General features: G+C 35.9%; 3 protein-coding genes across 7 annotated transcripts in view; 2 read left to right on the top strand and 1 right to left on the bottom strand.

Moving 5' to 3' along the window:
* Positions 1-3,417, top strand: part of znf335 (zinc finger protein 335) — a 30,941-nt gene extending 27,524 nt beyond the window's left edge. For all 5 annotated transcript variants that reach the window (XM_056463630.1, XM_056463628.1, XM_056463625.1 and 2 more), the window contains exons 27-28: positions 295-400; positions 2,762-3,417. In XM_056463630.1, the coding sequence (XP_056319605.1) occupies positions 295-400; positions 2,762-2,877 (222 nt within the window). In that variant the 3' untranslated portion in view covers positions 2,878-3,417. The remainder of the gene's footprint in view (positions 1-294; positions 401-2,761) is intronic.
* Positions 3,418-6,222: 2,805 nt separating this feature from the next.
* Positions 6,223-9,187, bottom strand: LOC130234236 (serine/threonine-protein kinase pim-2-like). Its single transcript, XM_056464515.1, has 7 exons — positions 8,953-9,187; positions 7,989-8,381; positions 7,613-7,707; positions 7,383-7,433; positions 6,885-7,254; positions 6,405-6,578; positions 6,223-6,324 (listed from the first exon to the last, which is right to left on the bottom strand). The coding sequence occupies exons 1-7, from the start codon at positions 9,185-9,187 to the stop codon at positions 6,227-6,229; spliced, it is 1,416 nt and encodes a 471-aa protein (XP_056320490.1). The 3' UTR covers positions 6,223-6,226.
* An 8,131-nt stretch (positions 9,188-17,318) lies between these two features.
* On the top strand, positions 17,319-20,441 carry LOC130234282 (uncharacterized). Its single transcript, XM_056464558.1, has 6 exons — positions 17,319-17,388; positions 17,719-18,027; positions 18,164-18,287; positions 18,353-18,459; positions 18,538-18,575; positions 19,981-20,441. The coding sequence occupies exons 1-6, from the start codon at positions 17,343-17,345 to the stop codon at positions 20,140-20,142; spliced, it is 786 nt and encodes a 261-aa protein (XP_056320533.1). The 5' UTR covers positions 17,319-17,342; the 3' UTR covers positions 20,143-20,441.
* Positions 20,442-20,819: the final 378 nt, after the last annotated feature.

Genomic DNA, 20,819 nt, shown 5'->3' with positions numbered 1-20,819 from the left:
TGTTTTCACAAAATGATGTTTTTGTAGATTACATTCCATGTAAGTGCAGATTACAGGTTCAGTCTATAGCCATGCTTGAGTACTTAATATAACCTTGGCAGACTGTAAATACCATATGTTTGCAGGCACATAGTGTACTTTACAAAGAGAAATTGCCAACTTCTGGCCTGACATGAATAGAACAGCATTTTTAATCATTTTCACAGCAACACTTCAAATTCTGTTTGTAGTACATACTTTTTTGTGTAAATATACCCTGGTGTCAGTGTAAATCTCCTCTGTGTTGTGTCTCAGATTGCTCTGTCTCAGGATGGACAGATCCAGTACGTTCCCATCACTACTGAACAGCAGGTTGTGGCTCCTGAAGACCTGGAAGCAGTTGCGCATTCAGCGGTCACTGGTATGACCCTTCACCTTTTACCTTACAAGTTTTCCACTAAAAATGCAAAGAGCGTAACTATTTACTACAACCTTTTAGGGCTTACAAGATCGGGAAAACAAATTACATTGTGGTATTAAGTTTTTATGAGTTGTTATAAATACAACTTCACCAGATGACTTAAATAGCTGTATTTGGAAATAATTCATTTTTTAAGAGGAGTGCATCTGCATGAGACATAATGAACAATTTAAAAGCATAGAAAAATATAATAGCGCAAAGACACAAATAAAATTACATGGTGCTTTGTGGTTCTTTTTTGGGGAGTCTAACAGAATTTTCTGCTTGTTCAAACTACTTGTGTGTACTTATGTGTACTATGTTATGTTACGTTGCGTTACGTTTTTTTTTTTTGGACAACTTAATTGCATATTCAATATTATATATTATTATTATTATTAATATTATTATTTAATATTATATTTATTTATTTGATTTGGATCAAATGCTACTTGAAAACTACCGACCGGTATCCCTGCTTCCATTCATGGCCAAGTTTTTGGAGAAAGTAGTGTTCAATCAAGTCCTAGACTTTCTTACTCAAAACAACCTCATGGACAACAAGCAATCTGGCTTTAAGAAAGGCCACTCAACTGAGACTGCCCTGCTCTCAGTCGTGGAGGATCTCAGACTGGCTAAAGCAGACTCTAAATCATCTGTCCTCATCTTGCTGGATTTATCAGCTGCTTTTGACACTGTAAACCACCAGATCCTGCTATCTACGCTTGAGTCACTGGGTGTCGCAGGCACTGTTATTCAATGGTTCAGTTCCTACCTCTCGGACAGGTCATTCAGGGTGTCGTGGAGGGGAGAAGTGTCCAACCTACAGCATCTAAACACTGGGGTACCTCAGGGCTCTGTTCTTGGGCCACTTCTCTTCTCTATCTACACGGCATCTTTAGGAACAGTCATCCAGAAACATGGTTTTTCCTACCACTGCTATGCTGATGACACCCAGCTATACCTCTCTTTTCACCCTGACGATCCCTCGGTTCCAGCTCGCATTTCAGCCTGCCTGTCAGACATTTCACACTGGATGAAAGATCATCATCTCCAGCTTAACCTCACGAAAACGGAAATGCTTGAAGTTTCTGCCAACCCGACTCTTCACCATAACTTTTCAATCCAGATGGACGGAGCAACCATCACTGCATCCAAAATGGTAAAAAGCCTTGGAGTAACAATTGATGACCAACTGAACTTCTCTGACCACATTTCTAAAACTGCTCGATCTTGCAGATTCGCACTCTACAACATCAGAAAGGTCCGACCCTTCCTATCTGAACATACAGCTCAACTCATTGTTCAAGCTCTTGTTCTCTCCAAACTGGACTATTGCAACTCTCTGCTAGCCGGGCTACCAGCTAGTTCTATCAAACCTCTTCAGCTGCTTCAGAACGCAGCAGCACGAGTGGTCTATGATGAACCCAAAAGAGCACATGTCACTCCGCTACTCACCCGTTTGCACTGGCTGCCAGTTGCTGCCCGCATCAAATTCAAAGCTCTGATGTTTGCTTACAAAGTGACCGTTAGCTTGGCTCCTTCATATCTGCTCTCACTTCTGCAGATGTATGTGCCCTCCAGAAACTTGCGTTCTGTGAATGAACGTCGCCTCGTTGTTCCATCCCAAAGAGGGAAGAAATCACTTTCCCGAACTCTCACATTCAATCTGCCCAGTTGGTGGAATGAACTCCCTACATCACTACATCAGAACAGCAGAGTCACTTGCTGTCTTCAAGAAACGACTAAAAACGCAACTGTTTAGTCTCCACTTTCCTTCCTAATCTTCAACTGCCTCTCTGGCTATACCACTAATGGTGCCCTCTCTCTCTCTCCAAAAAAAAAAAAAAAAATTTTTTTACTAATGCTTTGCTTCTTAGACTTTACACACCTGAAACTTGTCTATAGCACTTATTCACTGTTGCTCTTATAGATGTGTAAATTGCTTCCTTGTCCTCATTTGTAAGTCGCTTTGGATAAAAGCGTCTGCTAAATGACTAAATGTTAATGTAAATGTATTCAAGCCACTTAAATTTATAAGAACGATTAAGTTAAATTAAATGAACTTGGTTTGTGTTGGGATAACATGAAGGAATTGTGTGGAACCCAGCATTTATTTTTTACAGTGAGGTACAGAACTTAAACAGATGTGAAAAAAAATCATACAAATAATTAAATACAAAAGCTACAATTGCTTACAATTTCTTTTGACCAAATGCTTTAAACTTGCTTAAAATGCTTACATTTTCACTCTCATTATGAGTACATTTTGCTCTGTCTCTGTGTTTGTGCTCATCTGTGTGTGTATGTGTTTGTGTGTAGCTGTTGCAGATGCAGCGATGACTCAGACGGTTTACACTGAAGCCACACCTGAACAACTGGAACAACTGCAACAGCAGGGCATCCAGTATGATGTCATCACTTTTACTGAGGAGTAGATACACGACACACACATTATTTATTAACGACATCAACACACACACAGACAGACAGAATATCTGAAGCTCATCCCAGCTCCAAATGAGCATCACGAACTGCGCTGATCATAAGTAATACAAACTTCTTCCAGAATCATCAGTCATTTATAAGGTGAATGTACAGTTAGATCCTCTCAAAATATGACTTATGCCTTTGTAAATATTTAAAGAAATTTATCTTTGTGTGCCTACAATGTTTTGCCTTGTAAAGGAAAAAGAAATATGTATAGAGAATCCTGTATTTAAGAAAAATAATGGACATGTCGCTGTGGGTGCTGCTTTAATGACAGTCTGTATATAATGGTAGGCTGGAGGATTGACGTCATATTGCTATGAAACAGTTCCTAGCTGTAGCTAAAATGCTTATAACGAAGGTTTTGATCATTTGCTGTTTCATCTTTAGCTTGTTCAGTTTTACAGATATGTCTTTCTTTAAACATGGCTACAGACAGGAACTTTAAATGCATACCAAATAAATCAAAACCTCTTTATCTGAATCTATCACTGATTTTCTTGCATTCGTTGTGCTATCATATTGTACAATTCTGGTTTTACAAAGCTGTTGTCTGCTGCATTTGATGTAATAATATTTATACTTGTGTACATAATGATTTTTTTGCCTTTTCAGTGCCTTATGCATGTGTTTTAAGTTGCGTCCGAACATTCAGATCAGTTTTTATCTTTTGTTTGTTTTGTACATTCGCTACCAAGGATCCATCAAACTTTCTATTTTTAAAAATGATATTCAATTTTAAAGCTACCAAGACAAAGACATCTGTACTTCACTATTCAGCTAGGGTCATCTGCAATTATACCTTTTAATTCAGTCAGAAGACCTGATGGTCAGTTGTCCTTCAGTGATCACATAACCTGCATGATTGTGCAAGCTTTGTTTTCTTTTCTCAAAATTAGAAGCATTGGACGTTTTGTAACAGAGCAGGCTGCGTAACTTCTAGTCCAAGCCCGTGTGATTTGTATATTAGGCTACTGCAATGTTCTCCAGGCTGAACTTCCATCATCTGCTGTGAAACCTCTTCAGAAGATCTAAAACGCTGCAGCTCGTCTGGTCTGAGCTCTATTTAGCCCAATAGAGTCCTCTTCACACATCAATATCAGAGGAGAATTAAGCTGGTGTTCTTTCCTTTTGTTCCACTGACGCATGGTGAGTTTGAGTCTTTTTGTTTTTTGGATAATCATAGTGTAAATCCTGCCATTACATTGAAGCAACTTCTTGGATTGTGTGTTTTAGAACTTAATACCAGGGCTGTAATCTATTTCAGCAACATTTAATTCATCAATCATACATTTAGTTTATAATAATCCTACGCATACAGTGATAATTTAATCAGCAATAGAATATGGGGTCTATTTTCTCCGTCTTTAGATGATTTTTTTAATGCTCAGTAATCATTTTTTTAAAGCTTGAATCCAACTGAAGGATTCAAACTGCTTTGTTCTTCAGGGAGAATTACTTTAACATTGCTTTTATCCTTTCATAATCATCTTTGGTGTTTTTGAAGTATTTTGCTGTACTATAAATCAGTGGAATGGCGACACGGTGGCTCAGTGGGTTGCACTTTCACCTCACAGCAAGAAGGTCGGTGGTTCCAGCCCCCGGCTGGGTCAGTTGGCATTTCTGTGTGGAGTTTGCATGTTCTCCCCGTGTTCATGTGGGTTTCCTCCGGGTGCTCTGGTTTCCTCCAGAGTCAAAGGACATACACTATTGGTGAATTGAATAAACAAAATTGGCCGTAGTGTATGTGTGTGAATGCAAGAGTGTATGGGTGTTTACCAGTGCTGGGTTGCAGCTAGAAGTTCATCCGCTGTGTAAAACACATACTGGATAAGTTGGTGGTTCGTTCTGCTGTGGCGACTCATGATTAATAAAGGGACTAAGCCAAAAATAAAAACGAATGAATGAATAAATCAGCAGATATTGTTTTAATAATGAGTTTGTGACTAATAAATAAATAGAAATGGTAAAATGTATGTTTTTCTCTATAATCCTTAAGAGATGTGAGCGGAGTAAATCAGCTCCTCTTTTACCTAAATCCACCATCAAACCTGCAGTCTGAAGCTCTTCTCCATCTACACCCAGTGTTTCAGAGGAACCAGCTGATCAATCCAGGTAAATCAAATCACAAATATGATCACACTTCATCCATTTTACAACTCCAAATCATCATAGACATTAATCTGTCTGTGAAAACCAAAACATGAAGCTGTGATGGTTGGAGCACATCTCTCACACTAACTGTTGATTTAAATGCTGCTATGTTTAGAATTTGTATTGATAATCTCTAATTTATTGATCAATCTGACAAACATCCTAACCAAAGATTATTTACTCTGTTCCTCAGTTTGGTAGAAGGTTGAATGAAGTTCACCACCAGCCTTTACACAAAATCTGGACTATTAGAATTGAAAATGAAGCTGATTTTCTTTGTTCTAGGGTATTATTAAAGAATGGGGTGACACTTTATTTTGATGGTCCATTTGAGTATTAGTAGACTGCTAAATATCTATTGATACTGCTCCTTCAACAGACATTTAACTGACTACAAGAAACTTTGCAAGTACATGTCAGTATACACCAACCCTAACCTCAACCTAACAGTCTACTTATAATCTAATGAGAATACTTAAATGGACCATCAAAATAAAGTGTTACCTCTTCTTCTTCTTCTTCCTATAGAACCTGTTGCTTTTAGCTTAGTTGGAGATGTTGTAAGCAGGGGCGTAGCAACCGGTGAGGACAGGGGGGATACATCCCCCCTCACTTTTAGAAACATTTAGACCATTTAGAAACAGTTGATTTAAGAATGTAAACTTTTGGATTTCATAGTTAGGGCAACGAATACTCAATGACCTAAATAAAACTGGGTGCTCTTATTGTGAAAATGCAGATGTTTTGTATTGAATGTCACATTCTCATGTTAGATGTTTGTATTTTAAAATATTTTTAAAAACAGCTCTGATTTCACAATAAATTATTGGAATTTTATATTGATGATTTACTTATGTCGCAGTGACTGATATGTTTAGGTTTTGGATCAGGTAAGGGGCAGCGCTGGACTGTACTCTTCAAAAGTCTATTTCTAATAGTGCGCCTTAATGACGCCAGTGGCAACTGCAGTGTGCGTTATAAATGACTGGATGCTGTTCAAACCTCATGCCAGATTTTTGTCACTGGGACTAGATCACAATATAAGCCACATCACAAGTGAGTTCAAAAATATATATATTTTATTACAGACACGCACAATACAATAACAAGACACTGTATTTAAACAGCAAAGGTGTCAACTGGCTACTCCAGCATGAGCCAGTCGTGGTAAGGCATCTGTCCAAGAAGAATTCTGTGCTCTGGATTCTGCTGCAGACAAGCCCACATCAGATCACAGCATTCTGTGAAAAAGAAATGGAGAGGTGAGATTATTATTATGATTATTAAACTGTTTTTAGTTGTTCTTTGATAAACATCTCACCTTGAGAGAGGGTAAATTTGGACCAGTCATGCTCAAGGTAGTACAGGTCATATGCCGATGGGAAATCTCCATGCAGCATTGTAAAGAGAAGAACCCCAAGAGAATAGACTGTTGCTGGTATGGCTTGGTAACATCCTCTTTCGTAAAACTCTGGCGGGATGTATGCTTCTGTGCCTGGAGGAGAGACATTTAGTTAAATCTCTGTGTCAGTATCATGTTGATATATATACCAGATGGAATTCAGGTGTACTAATTAATGAGCTTTTAAAACGTATATTAATAATGCTGATGTACATTCAGAACTAGTGTTGTCGAAAGTATTGACTTTGGTACCAATCGATACTGACACTCATCACAGTCATATTTGCTGAGCATGTGAACACCAATGGCCAATCAGTGGTTTAACAGCGCTCAAATGGACGTTTTTAAAATGTCAGGATCAAAGTCAATACTTCTGACAACCCTATTCAAAACACCTACCAGAAAAGGTGGAGTATGCTGATTCCATCATGAAATCACCGCAGCCGAAGTCGATCAGTTTAACCTCCAGCGTTATTGGGTTCACAAGCAGGTTTTGTAGCTTTATGTCCCTGTGGAATACCCCACGGTAACAACAAACATTGGCAGCATATACAGCTTGGCCCATGATAGTTTGTGCTGTTTGCTCGCTGAGGACGCCTCCGTTGAGTTGCAGGAATGCCTCCAGATCCATACTTGGCGTAGGCCGTTCCATGACCATGACGTAATGGTTTTTGAACACCTGCCAATCTAGGAGCTCAATAATATTGTGACACCTGGAGCCACTGCTGGCCATACTTGCCAAGGTGATCTCTAGTGGCTGGTCATCAGACTGAAAACAGAATAATAATGTTGGTTTTCAAACAAGGGTTTTTAACCACAGCCTGTTGTCTAATATTAAATAAAGTCATTATGAGTTGAACACAGTGACTGAAAAAACAGGAAGTGTAGTCTACTTACAGAGCAGAGATCTCGCCTATTTGGTGTCTTTTGGGCAAATTTAACAGCCACCTGTTTAAAGGAATAAGCGAACAATTAACATGGGCATCGAGATCATTTCATTCATATCCTGAACAGAGGTTTCGTCAGTCTGAATTTTCAGAAATGTCAAAACTATGAAAGCATGTTTCTGATGATGTTCTTTAAATAGTGAACTTCATTAAAGGATTTGAGTCAACAAAAATGAATACCTGCAGACCATCCTGTATGCGGATCCCCTCAAAAACAGAGCCGAAACCTCCTTCACCGAGCTGCTTTCCCAGTTTGTAGCGGGAGCTGATGTCATCTGTTAAAAATGAAGAAAATTTAGCTGACTAGACATAAAATGTTATTAAATTATAAACCAAATAAAAACAGAGTTTACAACAAATAAGACTTTCTCCATAAGAAAAATACTACAGGAAATGAAATGAAGTGAAAACTTCCTCACTCTGTTAAACATCATTTGGGAAATATTTAAAAAAGGCAAAAAATCACAGGAGGGCGAATAATTTTGACTTCAATTGTACAATTTTAAAATGTTTAATAAGCCTAAACAAATGTTATGAATTCTAGCAATACACTTACTATTGTTCAAACAGGTCCCATCATCTGATTTAGGACACAGTGCTGACTCAGTGTCAATGGCACCTGTAGACTTCACAGCGGAGTCATCTTGTGAGCCCTTCTGATTCAGTGAAGGGTCCGAGTCTTCATCCAGTGCAGAGTCAATGTCAACCTCAACAGAGTCTGCGCTGATCATTTCAAAGATGCCATCTGTTGAGAACTGCTGGCTCACTGAAGGTTCAAAACTGTTCGCTTCAGATTTTACAGTAGAGTCCAAGTCTTCATCTGCTGGAGCATCAAGAATTGAAGGTTGGAGAACCTCCAGCTCCAGATTGTTCACAGCAGTGTGAAAGAATTTCGAGCTACTGATCGGCTCGTCCTGAAGGTCGTGGATCTCCAGCACAGAGAGCGTATCTAAAGAGGGGAAATAATACAATTACTATGATTCTATAACTCTTTTGACTAGATATTTAAAAAGTTTATTGGCAAAAACATTACTCAGTGTATTTTTTATTTATGATCTTCATAGTCATCTTCATTTTGTGCATTGAAGTGATAATTAGCAACAAATAAAGTATTTGTAATCTATATATCTAAAGGCAAAGCTCACTGGAAAAAATCCCAATACAATTAATTATGAATTTCTACTGTTAAACACAAAACTACATATTCTGAAGAATATTCCTGAAATCAGCAGCCATTAACCTTCACTGTAGGAACTCAAAATACTGGAATTCAATGGCTGTTTTCAGCAAGTCTTATTTTGTGTTCAACACAAGAAAGCATCTCAAACAGGTTTGAGGAGTAAATTATGACCGAATTTTCATGTTTATGTGAACTGTCCCTTTAAGAAACTACCTTTCTAAAATATTTCCAGTTAATTTTATTTCTGATCTTTAAACAGCTACTCTGATATGTTTAGTGTGTTTAACAGTATGTTTCAGAAATTAGAAGTATTATCAAGAGGCTCATAAAATTAATTTACCATCAACAGTAGCTCTTCTGGAGAAACAGGCTAGGAAGAGGGAAGAAAATTTGTTTTTCTTAATTTTCTTTTTCTGTCTCCCTGCCTGTTTTCTTGCAACGACGGGCGGGTCATCGGTTATCGGATGACTTTCTGTCGTGTTGCCGGTGGGTTTGAGTGGCTCACGGGGTTGTTCGTGTGCACACTTGATACCAAACGCTTTCTTTAAACGGGAGATCAACTTTGAAAAAGCCATTTTATCACCGTTGTGTGGAATCGCAGTAAGTACTGAACTACTAGTCATCCAAAGAAGCAAGTGAGAGTTTCTGCTAAATCCAGTTAGCTTTATTCTGCCACCGATGATGTCACTTACACAGTTCCATTTTAGAACGCGAAAGAACATTTTCAAATTACGTGGGGACTTTTTAAAACAAAACAAAATAAACATCTAATGCAAGGCCGCACTAGACTGACTGGCAAATTCACCTTAATGTGCCCACACACCTACAGTGCGTGATTTATTTATATATATATATATATATATATATATATATATATATATATATATATATATATATATATATATATATATATATATATATATGTATATATATATATATATATATATATATATATATATACACACACAACTTTTTCTGCGTTTTGCTTATTATTATTATTATTACCATATAGGCCTATGTATAATTCATTATTCCTCCTGCTACAAAGTGGCTTTGAGCTACTCCAAAAATTATATATATATATATATATATATATATATATATATATATATATATATATATATATATATATATATATATATATATATATATATATATTAGAGTAGCTCATTTCAATTATTTCATATTTTCATTATCAATTATACAGTAGTTTTTAACATTATTATTACTATTATTATTATTATTATTATTATTATTATTATTATTATATAGTTTTTCGTAATATCTAACTTTATTAATAGTTTATAAAACAATTTGTATAACCCATACTACAAAACTATTAATTAAAAATATTAGACAAAGAAAAACTAAATGATTGTCCCTTCAAAACAACTATTAATCCCACACATTGTACCCCACGCAACCGCATTTACAGTTAGATTACTTGATTGTAATAGATCCATAAAAAATAAACACCACATAAAAAAACGCAGAAGAGAAAATAAATAGAGGAAACACTGGACAAATGGTAATTTTATGTAGGCTACTGAATGAATAATGATATAGTCTTAATAAACTGAAGTAAAAGTTGTGCTAAAAAAGCTATTCTGTTTAGAAATGTGTTGGAAAAAATATTCTCTCCATAAAAAGAAATCAGGGGGATAAAATATACACGGGGGCTAATATAATAATTCTGACTAAATGTAAAAACTGAAAAATCATTAATTTTCTTTTTTGGCTTAGTCCCTTTACTAATCCGGGGTCGCCACAGCAGAATGAACTGCCAACTTATCCAGCAAATGTTTTCTGCAGCAGATGCCCTTCCAGCTGTGACCCATCTCTGGGAAACATCAATATACACACCCTTTCACTACAGACAATTTAGCTCACCCAATTCACATATACCGCATGTCTTTGAACTGTGGGGGAAACCAGACCACCCGGAGAAAACCCATGCCAACATGGGGAGAACATGCAAACTCCATACAGAAATGCCAACTGACCCAGCCGAGGCTCGAACCTTGCTTGGGTGACAGTGCTACCTACTGCACCACCGCGTTGCCAAAACTGAGAAGTGTGTATCCGTATCTATATTTATTATTATTATTATTATTAAAGTAAATGTTCAATAATATTTAACTTTTATATTTGCTTTCATTTGATCAGTTTTAAGCTTTTATGTAGTCATGTCAGTGTGCTCCACCCATTTCACTTCCATTCTTGTGGGGGGGAAAGGAGAAAAAAATGCAACTTGTAAGTAATAAACAATTAACAAGTATAAAATTAATTGGGAAAAAATATAATCTGAACCTCACGTGCTTTCACACAAACAAATCAAAAAGTTAATTACTTGCTCATTTCTTTTACCTTTTGTTGATATTATGCCCTCAGCTGTCATGCACTATATAGAGATTTCTAAACCAGTTTCAGACATAACTCAAAGTTTCAAAAGACTGTTTATTATTCTCAATATTCATTTATTAATGTGGTTGTAAAACAATTTCTGGTTTTGGTGTCAGGCTTTATTCATATTTGAAGAAGACTGTTTAGAAAAATGGCTGATGTGGTGGCGCAGTGGGTAGCACATTCGCCTCACAGCAAGAAGGTCGCTGGTTCGAGCCTCAGCTGGGTCAGTTGGCATTTCTGTGTGGATTTGCATGTTCTTCCTGTGTTCGGGTGGGTTTCCTCCGGGTGCTCCGGTTTTCCCCACAAGCCCAAAGACATGCGGTACAGGTGAATTGGGAATGCTAAAACTGACCGTAGTGTATGAGTGTCGGTGTGTGAGTGAGTGTGTATGGATGTTTCCCAGTGATGGGTTGTGGGTTCTGGAAGGGCATCTGCTGCATAAAAACATATGCTGGATAAGTTGGCGGTTCATTCCGCTGTGGCGACCCCAGATAGATTAATAAAGGGACTAAGCTGAAAACAAAATGAATTTATGAATGTTTAGAGAAGTAAGACCCCACTTCCTTTTTCTCTGTCAGTTGTTGGTCATGTCTTATTTTTAGATTTACTTTGTTCCTTAGTTTGGTAGAAGGTTGAATGAAGTTCACCAGAGTCAGACCCTTTTTAACAGAACATTTGAGCTATCAAAGCCCAAATGAAAATAAAGCCGATTTTCTTTCTTCTAGTCCTCTTAAAGAACAGTGAGAAGGTTACTTTTTTCTGTTAATTTTAGAGGTTTTTGGGGTCAGATCCATCATACTGAAACCATCTAGGACTGCATTTAATTCCATGTCTTAAAATGTAATCACTGAATTTGTATCTTTTAGCTGAATTTGAAAATCTGAATCTAAAGATTAACATGTCTTCTTTTATTAGTTCTTAAATAGATTTGCATTATGTCAATTGCCATTTCTCACGTAATCCATATTAATTTACATTAAAACATCACAAAACCCAAACAACAATGAACTGAATTCAAATGAGGAAACATTAATGTTCTGTGAATGTGTTTCAGGAATGAATCTGACCGAAGGGCTCAGTGTCTCTTATTCTTCAGGGAGAATTACTTTAAGATATTTCTTTGACCCATATTATAATACATATGAAATAAGTTGCTGTAAGTTAAATCAGTTGCTGTGCTACTTCATTGTGAACAACAGAGGACTAGTGGACTCTATGTATCAAGGAAGAATATCCATCTCTATGTACAGTGGAGTACTTGAAGTAATAATTACAAACCTGAGTGAAGTGGATGCTGGCACATACCGATGTGGTGTTGCAGGGATATTTAACACCTATGAAAAGGTTCATGTTACAGTTTCTAGTAAGATTTTCTGTTTCTAAATTGAAGTTGTATTTTTGTCATCTAAAAATTATGTTTTGCAATTCTTCATTATGGGCGATGCAGTGGCGCAGTAGGTAGTGCTGTCGCCTCACAGCAAGAAGGTCGCTGGTTCGAGCCTTGGCTGTGTCAGTTTGTGTTTCTGTGTGGAGTTTGCATGTTCTCCCTGCGTTCGTGTGGGTTTCCTCCGGGTGCTCCGGTTTCCCCCACAGTCCAAAGACATGCGGTACAGGTGAATTGGGTAGGCTAAATTGTCTGTAGTGTTTGTGTGTGTGAATAAGTGTGTATGTGTTTCCCAGAGATGGGTTGCAGCTGGAAGGGCATCTGCTGCGTAAAACAAATGCTGGATAAGTTGGTGGTTCATTCCGCTGTGGTGACCCCAGATTAATAAGGGGACTAAGCGAAAAGAAAATGAATGAATTTAAGAAAATGAATGAATTAAACAATACATTTGTGAAAAAAATTAAATACACTTATATTTTCCACCAATAGAGTTAAGAGTTTTAGGTGGAGTAAACAGCTCCTCTCTCACCAAAATCCAGCATCAATCATGCATTCTCTTCTTCATCTACACCCAGTGTGTCAGAGGAACCAGCACAGAAATCCAGGTAAATCAAATCACAAATATTAACCCAGTTCAGCAATTCCAGCTAATAAAAATAATCTAAAACACCACATTAAGCTGTTAGAAGTGTTCGGATGTTTACATTTTGAAATGATAATTAGTTCACCTTTGTTAACCAGTGACATGTAGAGAGTGTCCTTACTAGCTGCTGCTGTCTCAGTGACTCTGCTTGTGTTTCTACTAAAGAAAAGCTCCACAGGTTAGTAAAGCCATCAGTTGTGTTTTAATATGACTTAAAAATTACTAATGTAATCCTGAATTTATTTTATGTCCTCAGAAATATTTGCAACTTCTGACACCATTGCGGTAAGTAGTTTGTTTATCCTATTTGTCATAACCATATAGCTGGACACTGTATAGTACCCCGTACTTTTAATATGGAGTTAATTTAATCCCACAGCATGCACCCCAGTAAATTAACTTCAAATTAAAAGTTTTTAAAACATGTCCAGGACATTGTGCCACTGTGGCTAGCCATTAGTCAAGTAACTAGCCACTATACATTTTCACTATCCACAGTTTTGTTGTTGGCAAAATATATTTGATATGCCTAATTTTTCTAAAATATGATTTAATAATTTAAAATGCTTTTACTTGATTTCGGATATTTTAAAAACTCTCTGATCACTCAAATTATGATATAAATGGTATAGCACCTTTATGTTGTGTGTGATGTTGCTCAGTAGTGCGCATGAGCAAACACTGGGTTGCAGGGGAGCTCATGGGAGTTGTGGATTTGTGGTGTCGCAATGCAATTAGTTTTCATTTCACATGAAATCTACAATTTAAAATTTATATTCAATCTGCCAGAATGGCTAGTGATCGCGGATGTCTAACCTGCCACAGCTGAAACCTACCCACATTTGGCAGGAAATAATATCAAGGCCTAGTCATTTCCTTTAAATATTATTGACGTTCCTTCACAGGAAGAGACATAAATTCTACAGAACAAACCTAAAGCTGGACAGATTAGTTAAGTACTTAAAGACCATTCATGATGAAATAAATGAGGTGCAACTTTTGTTTTACAAGAATAACTTTAAAAATAGGCCCAAAAAAAAAGAGTTTCAAGAGTCTCAGCCAGTTGAACTGTGATATAATCACACATTGACAATATTATCTCTATCTCTATTCATCTTTCACTGTCCAGGTCAAGTTTATCAACTCTCAGGAGGGTGAAGTTCATTTAATTCCACAGCAATTTATGATTGAACCTCAAGGAATCAACATTCAGGTTAGCATGTCTTTAATACTTATCTAAAGCTGAGGGCCTTTTCACGCTTTATTTTGTTTGTTTGTTCATATGCCATGTCATTCTTGATTGGTAGTAAAGACATCACAACTGAATAAATATTTAGGGACCGTGCCCTATTGGAATTCTTCTTCTTCTTCTTCTTCTTCTTCTTTTTCTTCTTCTTCTTCTGAATAGCGATTTTGAGGGTCTAAACATGCCCGAAAACTCACGAAACTTTGCACACGTCCCAGAAGTGGCGAAAATGTATGTTTGTTAAAGGTTTCGGAAGTGGCCGTGGCAAAATGATGCGACAGCACCACCTATGCACATGAAAATTGGCACACACGTCAAACATGCCAAAGCCTACAAAAAATCTCCTGGAGCGATATCTCTAACCCAACAGGATGTCCGATATTTTTAACTTCCTGCGCCAAAAAAGTGGCGTATTTGCCATTTCCAGGCTTTGTATTTTAGCAAACTTCTCCTAGGGATTTAATCAGATAAAGACCAAAATTGGCTTTTGTCATCTAAAGGCCTTGGCGATGCTAAATTGCAAAGATCTAGAGTTTTCGTCGAAGGACGTGTCTGTTGCGGCTTCCCAAACTTTGACGATTCGCCACAATTCACCAGTTGTTATAACTCAGGCATGCATTCTCTAATGTGCCTCAAAATTCACATGTTTGATAAGAGTCCTGACTTGAACACGTTTACATGCCAATATCCAGATACAGTTATAGCGCCACCTGCTGGCAACAGGTAATGACATGATTTACAGTGCAACGAACTCCTCGTACAAATGTTATCATATCAACACCAAATTTGGGTGATGTTATCTTAAAGCTCTAGCAATGATATATTGTGAAGATCTAGAGTTTTCACCGATGGGCTTGTCCGTGACAGCCTGACAAACCTCAGTGATTCGCCACGGAACAGGAAGTACTTATAACTCAACCACACAATGTCAGATCTGCCTAAAACTTCACATGGTTGATAAAATTCCTCTCCTGAAGACATCTAAATGCCAATATTGAATCACAGTCATAGCGCCACCTGCTGACAGAAGGAAGTTTGGCTTATAACTCAGCCACACAATGCCAGACCTTCCTGAAACTTCACATGTTCGATAAGATTCCTCTTCTGAAGACATCTACATGCCAATATTGAGTCACAGTCATAGCGCCACCTGCTGACAGAAGAAAGTTTGACATAAATCTGTGATTTTCTCAGATTTTTTAAATATATCAGCTTAAACTATTATTGTTCGCTGTTCCTGGGTGAGCCCAGGTGCGAGGTCCCTTTCATTGCTGCTTGCAGCTTTCAAAATATTTTGTTTCTCCTCTCAAATGAGTGGTGGTCAAATAGTTCATGGTAGATATGAGAATGATGCAAAAACAGCCCGCTGAACAGAGCTTTTCAGAAACAGAAACTAAAATTAAATACATTATAGGACATCTCAGATCACAAAAGAAGATATTTTGAAGAATGCTGAAACCTGGTAGTCACACAGCAAACATTGGTCTGACGGCAATGTCATATCCTGGGCCAAATTAATGAAAATACGTAACAGAACATTTCCAAAATATGCATCAATATAAGATTTGTACATGTTTACAGTTCGCTTGGGTTGCATTTATAATTGTTGCTTACAGTTTTTGAAATGTGCAGTTTATTGTATTATACTTCATTGTAAACTGGTTGTGAGAGGAAGGCCACAAGTTACGTCTTTACATGTGCATTTATAGTCAATCATTATGCTTGCTGAGTTATGAAATATGCAAAAGCCTTGTGCTTAAATCTCAGTACTATTGCAGAATGTATTCATATAATTGCCCTAAGTGGCCTTTGAGAGGTTGTAGACAGACAGATGAAATATGTTATAATTTTTATTTACATCTTTTTAAATGATAAACTATATTAATAAACTGCCCTGTATGGGTAAGTCATTTTGTCATTATTCAACCCGTTGTCTTGTCCACATACTGTCTCCCGTGAGAAGATATTAGTCTCTTGAAAAATATCTAGTAAAATAATTTGTACTGTCATCATGGCAAAGGGAAAATAATTAATAACAATTTATTAGAAATGAGTTATTAAAACTAATATGTTTAGAAATGTGTTGAAGAAAATCTTCTTTACGTTAAACAGAAATTGGGAAATAAAATATACAGGGGGCTAATAATTCTTTCATCATTATTCATCAGGGGTCGCCACAGCTGTATGAACTGCCAACCTATTCAGCATATGTTGCACACAGCGGATGCCCCTCCAGCTGCAACCCATCACTGGGAAACACCCATATACTCTCACATGCACACACATACACTACGGCTAATTTCGTTTATTCAATTCACCTATAGTGCATGTCTTTGAACTGTGAGGGAAACTAAAGCACCTGGAGGAAACTCATGCTAACACGAGCTACAAATTCAGGAGGGCTAATAATTCTGGCTGTATTTTATTATTATTGTTAATAATAATAATAGTAAAATAAATGTTTAATGATATTTAAGTCTACAGAACAAACCACTGTTATATAATAAATTTAATCATTAATTTGTAATAAACGAGTATGAAATTAATTTGGTGATAAATGATCATCTGAATGTGCATTCACACAAACTCAACAAAATCAAAAAGTGATTTACTTGCTCATTTCATTTACCGTTTGTTGACCTCAGCTCTCGTGCACTATGTATAGATTCTTGAACCAGTTTCAGACACAGCTCATGACAACTGATAGAAACACTGGAAACAACAAACAAAAATGTCCTTGAAATTTTCATAAAACAGTAAAAGTTATTCAAGAATAAAACAAAACTCAAGAATTTGAATTATTGTTTATAATTCTAAATATTCATTTTATACTGTTTGTGGTTCTAAATCAATTTCTGGTTTTGGTGTCAGACTTTATTTATACATTTTGAAGATTGTTTTGGCAGAGAAACAGAACCACCCTTCCTCTTTCTCTGTCAGTTGTTGGTCATGTCTTATATTTAGATTTACTTTGTTCCTTGGTTTGTTAGAAGGTTGAATGAAGTTCACCAGAGTCAGACCATTTTTAACAGAACATTTGAGCTATTACAGATGAAAATGAAGCTGATTTTCTTTCTTCTAGTCCTCTTAAAGAACGGTGAGAAGAGTCTTTTTTTCTGTTCATTTTAGAGTTTTTTTGGGTTAGATCCATCATTATACTGAAATCATCTAGGACTGCGTTTAATTCCATGTATCTTTTAGCTAAATTTATACATTTCAAATTGGCAGAGATTAACGGTAATTATTTTATTAGTTCTTAAATAGATTTGCATTATGTCAATTGCCATTTCTCACGTAATCCATATTAATTTGCATCATTTGTAACATCACAAAACACAAACAACAATGTACTGTGATGACTGTAAATGAGCTGTAAATGAGTCTTTTTAAAATGAGGAAACATTAATGTTCTGTGAATGTGTTTCAGGAATGAATCTGACCGAAGGACTCACTGTGTCTTATTCTTCAGGGAGGATTACTTTAAGATATTTCTTTAACCTATATTACAATACATATGAAATAAGTTGCTGTAAGTTAAATCAGTTGCGGTGCTACTTCATTGTGAACAACAGAGGAGTAGTGGACTCTATGTATCAAGGAAGAATATCCATCTCTATGTACAGTGGAGAACTTGAAGTAATAATTACAAACCTGAGTGAAGTAGATGCTGGCACATACCAATGTGGTGTTGCAGGGATATTTAACACCTATGAAGTGGTTCATGTTCTAGTTTATAGTAAGATCTTCTGTTTCTAAATTGAAGTTGTATGTTTGTAATAAGAAATGATTGGATGTTGCATTTCTTTAATTATTAATTGAACAATATGTTTATGAAAACAATAATTAAATACACTTATATTTTCCACAAATAGACTTAAGAGTTTTCAGTGGAGTCAACACAGCTCCTCTCTTACCAAAAGCCACCATCAAACCAACATTCTGGATTTCTTCTCCATCTACACCCAGTGTTTCAGAGCAACCAGCTGAAAAATCCAGGTAGATTGTGTCACAAATATAACCCCAGTTCAGCCATATTAAAATTAATAGTCATTTATTAACAGTGATGGCTGGAGCACATTCCACATGCTAGCTGTTGTTTTAAGTGTTCTGGTGTTTGTGGTCATCTCATTGATTCTGCTTGCATATCGACTAAAGAAGAAAAAAAAAGGTTGGTAAATTAATAAAGATGAAGATCATTTTCAGTTACCAATAACTTTTTTGGCTAAACTTGTTCTTTCACCCACAGATAAAAGTGGAACGTGTGGTTCTTCTAACATCACCATGGTAAGGAGATTGTACTTCTCTATTGACTCATGACCATGTGGATTTAGTCTCTTTGCAAAGACATTTATATTACAGATGCAACACATTTAGGTAGAGACTTGCTACAATTACATTACATTACACACACACACACACACAAAATTCCTAAATACTAAAAAAAAAGCAATAATACCGTATTTACATTTACAGCACCATTTCTCTCGCTGTATATATGTATTTACAGTATAGTATATCTTTACTGGTAAATATACAGACATTTTTACAATGCAACTTTAAAATACAGTAACATACCGCATAACAGTCCTACAGTAAAATAAAGTTCATATTAGAGTTAAATACTGTGTACTCTCAGAAAAAAAGGTACACAATGGTACGAATAATGTTTCTGACCATTTGAAATGAAGGTACACAATTGTTCTCATAAAAAAGGTACATAAGTGTTGGACAACTCCATCTTTATTGCAATATCTATGAAAATAAATATTACTGGCAAGGTAAAGTGATTTTATAAATACTTTCCATATTAAAACATGAATCAAGATTTAAAAGCATATGTTTAAGGAAACTCATAAACAAATTATTAACTTCTATAATACAAAACAACTGGTAAAACAAAACTATTCAGTAGGTATTGTAAACTAAACATTTAAGACATTTTTAATAAACATTTGGTAAGCATCATCTAATAAATATCAGCACCTTTTGGCGTTTGCTTTCCACTATGCAAGTTTTTTTGCACTATGCACATTTGACACATGTGTTAACGTACAAAGTGTTTTGTCCCTGTAGTGGTACCTTCATGGATCAGATTTGTACCTTTGATGAAGGTACAATATTGTATCTGCAGGTGTTAAAAACCAAAGGTACATTTTGGTTTCCAATGGTACAAATTATGTCCCTAAAGGTACAAACTGCTATGGTACAAACTGGTTTCTTTGTCTTAAGGTACAATTCTGTTCAATAAAAAAGTACAGCCCCAGTGACAAGAGTTTGTACCTTCTATAGTACAACATTGTACCATTTTTTTCTGAGAGTGTGTAATTTACCAAAAATCGTATACTGTTATGTATAAATAAACACAATGAATGAGCTGTTGTATAAATGTGAATATCAAGAAAATTAGTTATTTACTATAACATTACCTTCTGGTTATCCATTTCATGAACAAGATCTGAATGACTCCCAGTTTTATTTATCGTCATTCAAGTTCTCCAAAAATGCAAAATTTTCCATTTACTATTGCAGAAATGACTCATGATATTTGGTGACCCATAGTTGAACTTTTTTTTATATTTCTTTATTCATGCTGTCCTAGTTTGCCAGTTTCACTATCTTTTAAACATGAACAGTTTGATCATTTAAACTGAATGGATGATTTCTGAAATGTCAGCTGTTTTCTCTATAGACGCAGGATGACACCACCTACTGTATGGTGGAATTCTTACCTCACCAGGATCAATGCCAAATATATGCTAATTTCCAGATCCGTCGTCCAGAAGACACTGCTCATTCAGTCATAGCAAAAGAAAATGTAGAATATTCCATAATTTCACAAGCGCTGCCATAAACATTTGCAATGTGTTTTCTTTTAGCTTTGACTTCTTTTGTTGGTTTTGGTTGCTCAATTTTGTTTACAAGAAACTATCATATTAATCCAATGCTGTTTCATTGTACACTGTAAAAATCTAATTTGTGTTGGGACAAAATGAGGGAATTAAGTTAACATTCGTTTTTACTAATTTAAGTGGATTAAACCTAAAACAATTAAGCTGCCCCCCAAAAAACTCAAGAATTGTGCTGTTTCAGCTCATTTTAAATAAGTTGTTTGTACAAACAGCAAGCGTATTTTTTTCAGTGTATGCTAATAATAATAACAAATACCTGTTTTTCTCTGAAACGTGTATCTTATCTAAAGCTAAAAAAAAAATTCTCTTTTACATCGAAAATGTTCATCATAAGTTCTTCTCCAGTCATATGGGTTATTGGCTCATTTGGGTTTTACTTGGATAGAAACATTAAAATATGTAATGTAATATCTTTATTTGCGGTCATTTTATTTTGAATGAATATACTTTAAAAGTATTGGGTTATTAAAATGAGATGTATTAACTTAGTAAGTCAAAGTTTGGGGTCAGTAGGATTTTGAAATGTTTTAAAATAAGCTTATTCTGCTCACCAAGGCTGCATTTATTTAATCAAAAATACAGTACAAATTGTAAAATTGTGAAATGTTATTAAAATAAC

This window comes from Danio aesculapii, chromosome 8 (genome assembly GCF_903798145.1).
Source record: "Danio aesculapii chromosome 8, fDanAes4.1, whole genome shotgun sequence".
Classification (NCBI taxonomy): Eukaryota; Metazoa; Chordata; class Actinopteri; order Cypriniformes; family Danionidae; genus Danio; species Danio aesculapii.
The sequence above is the reverse complement of the archived record's forward strand: the minus strand, read 5'-3'. Positions and strand labels throughout refer to the sequence as shown.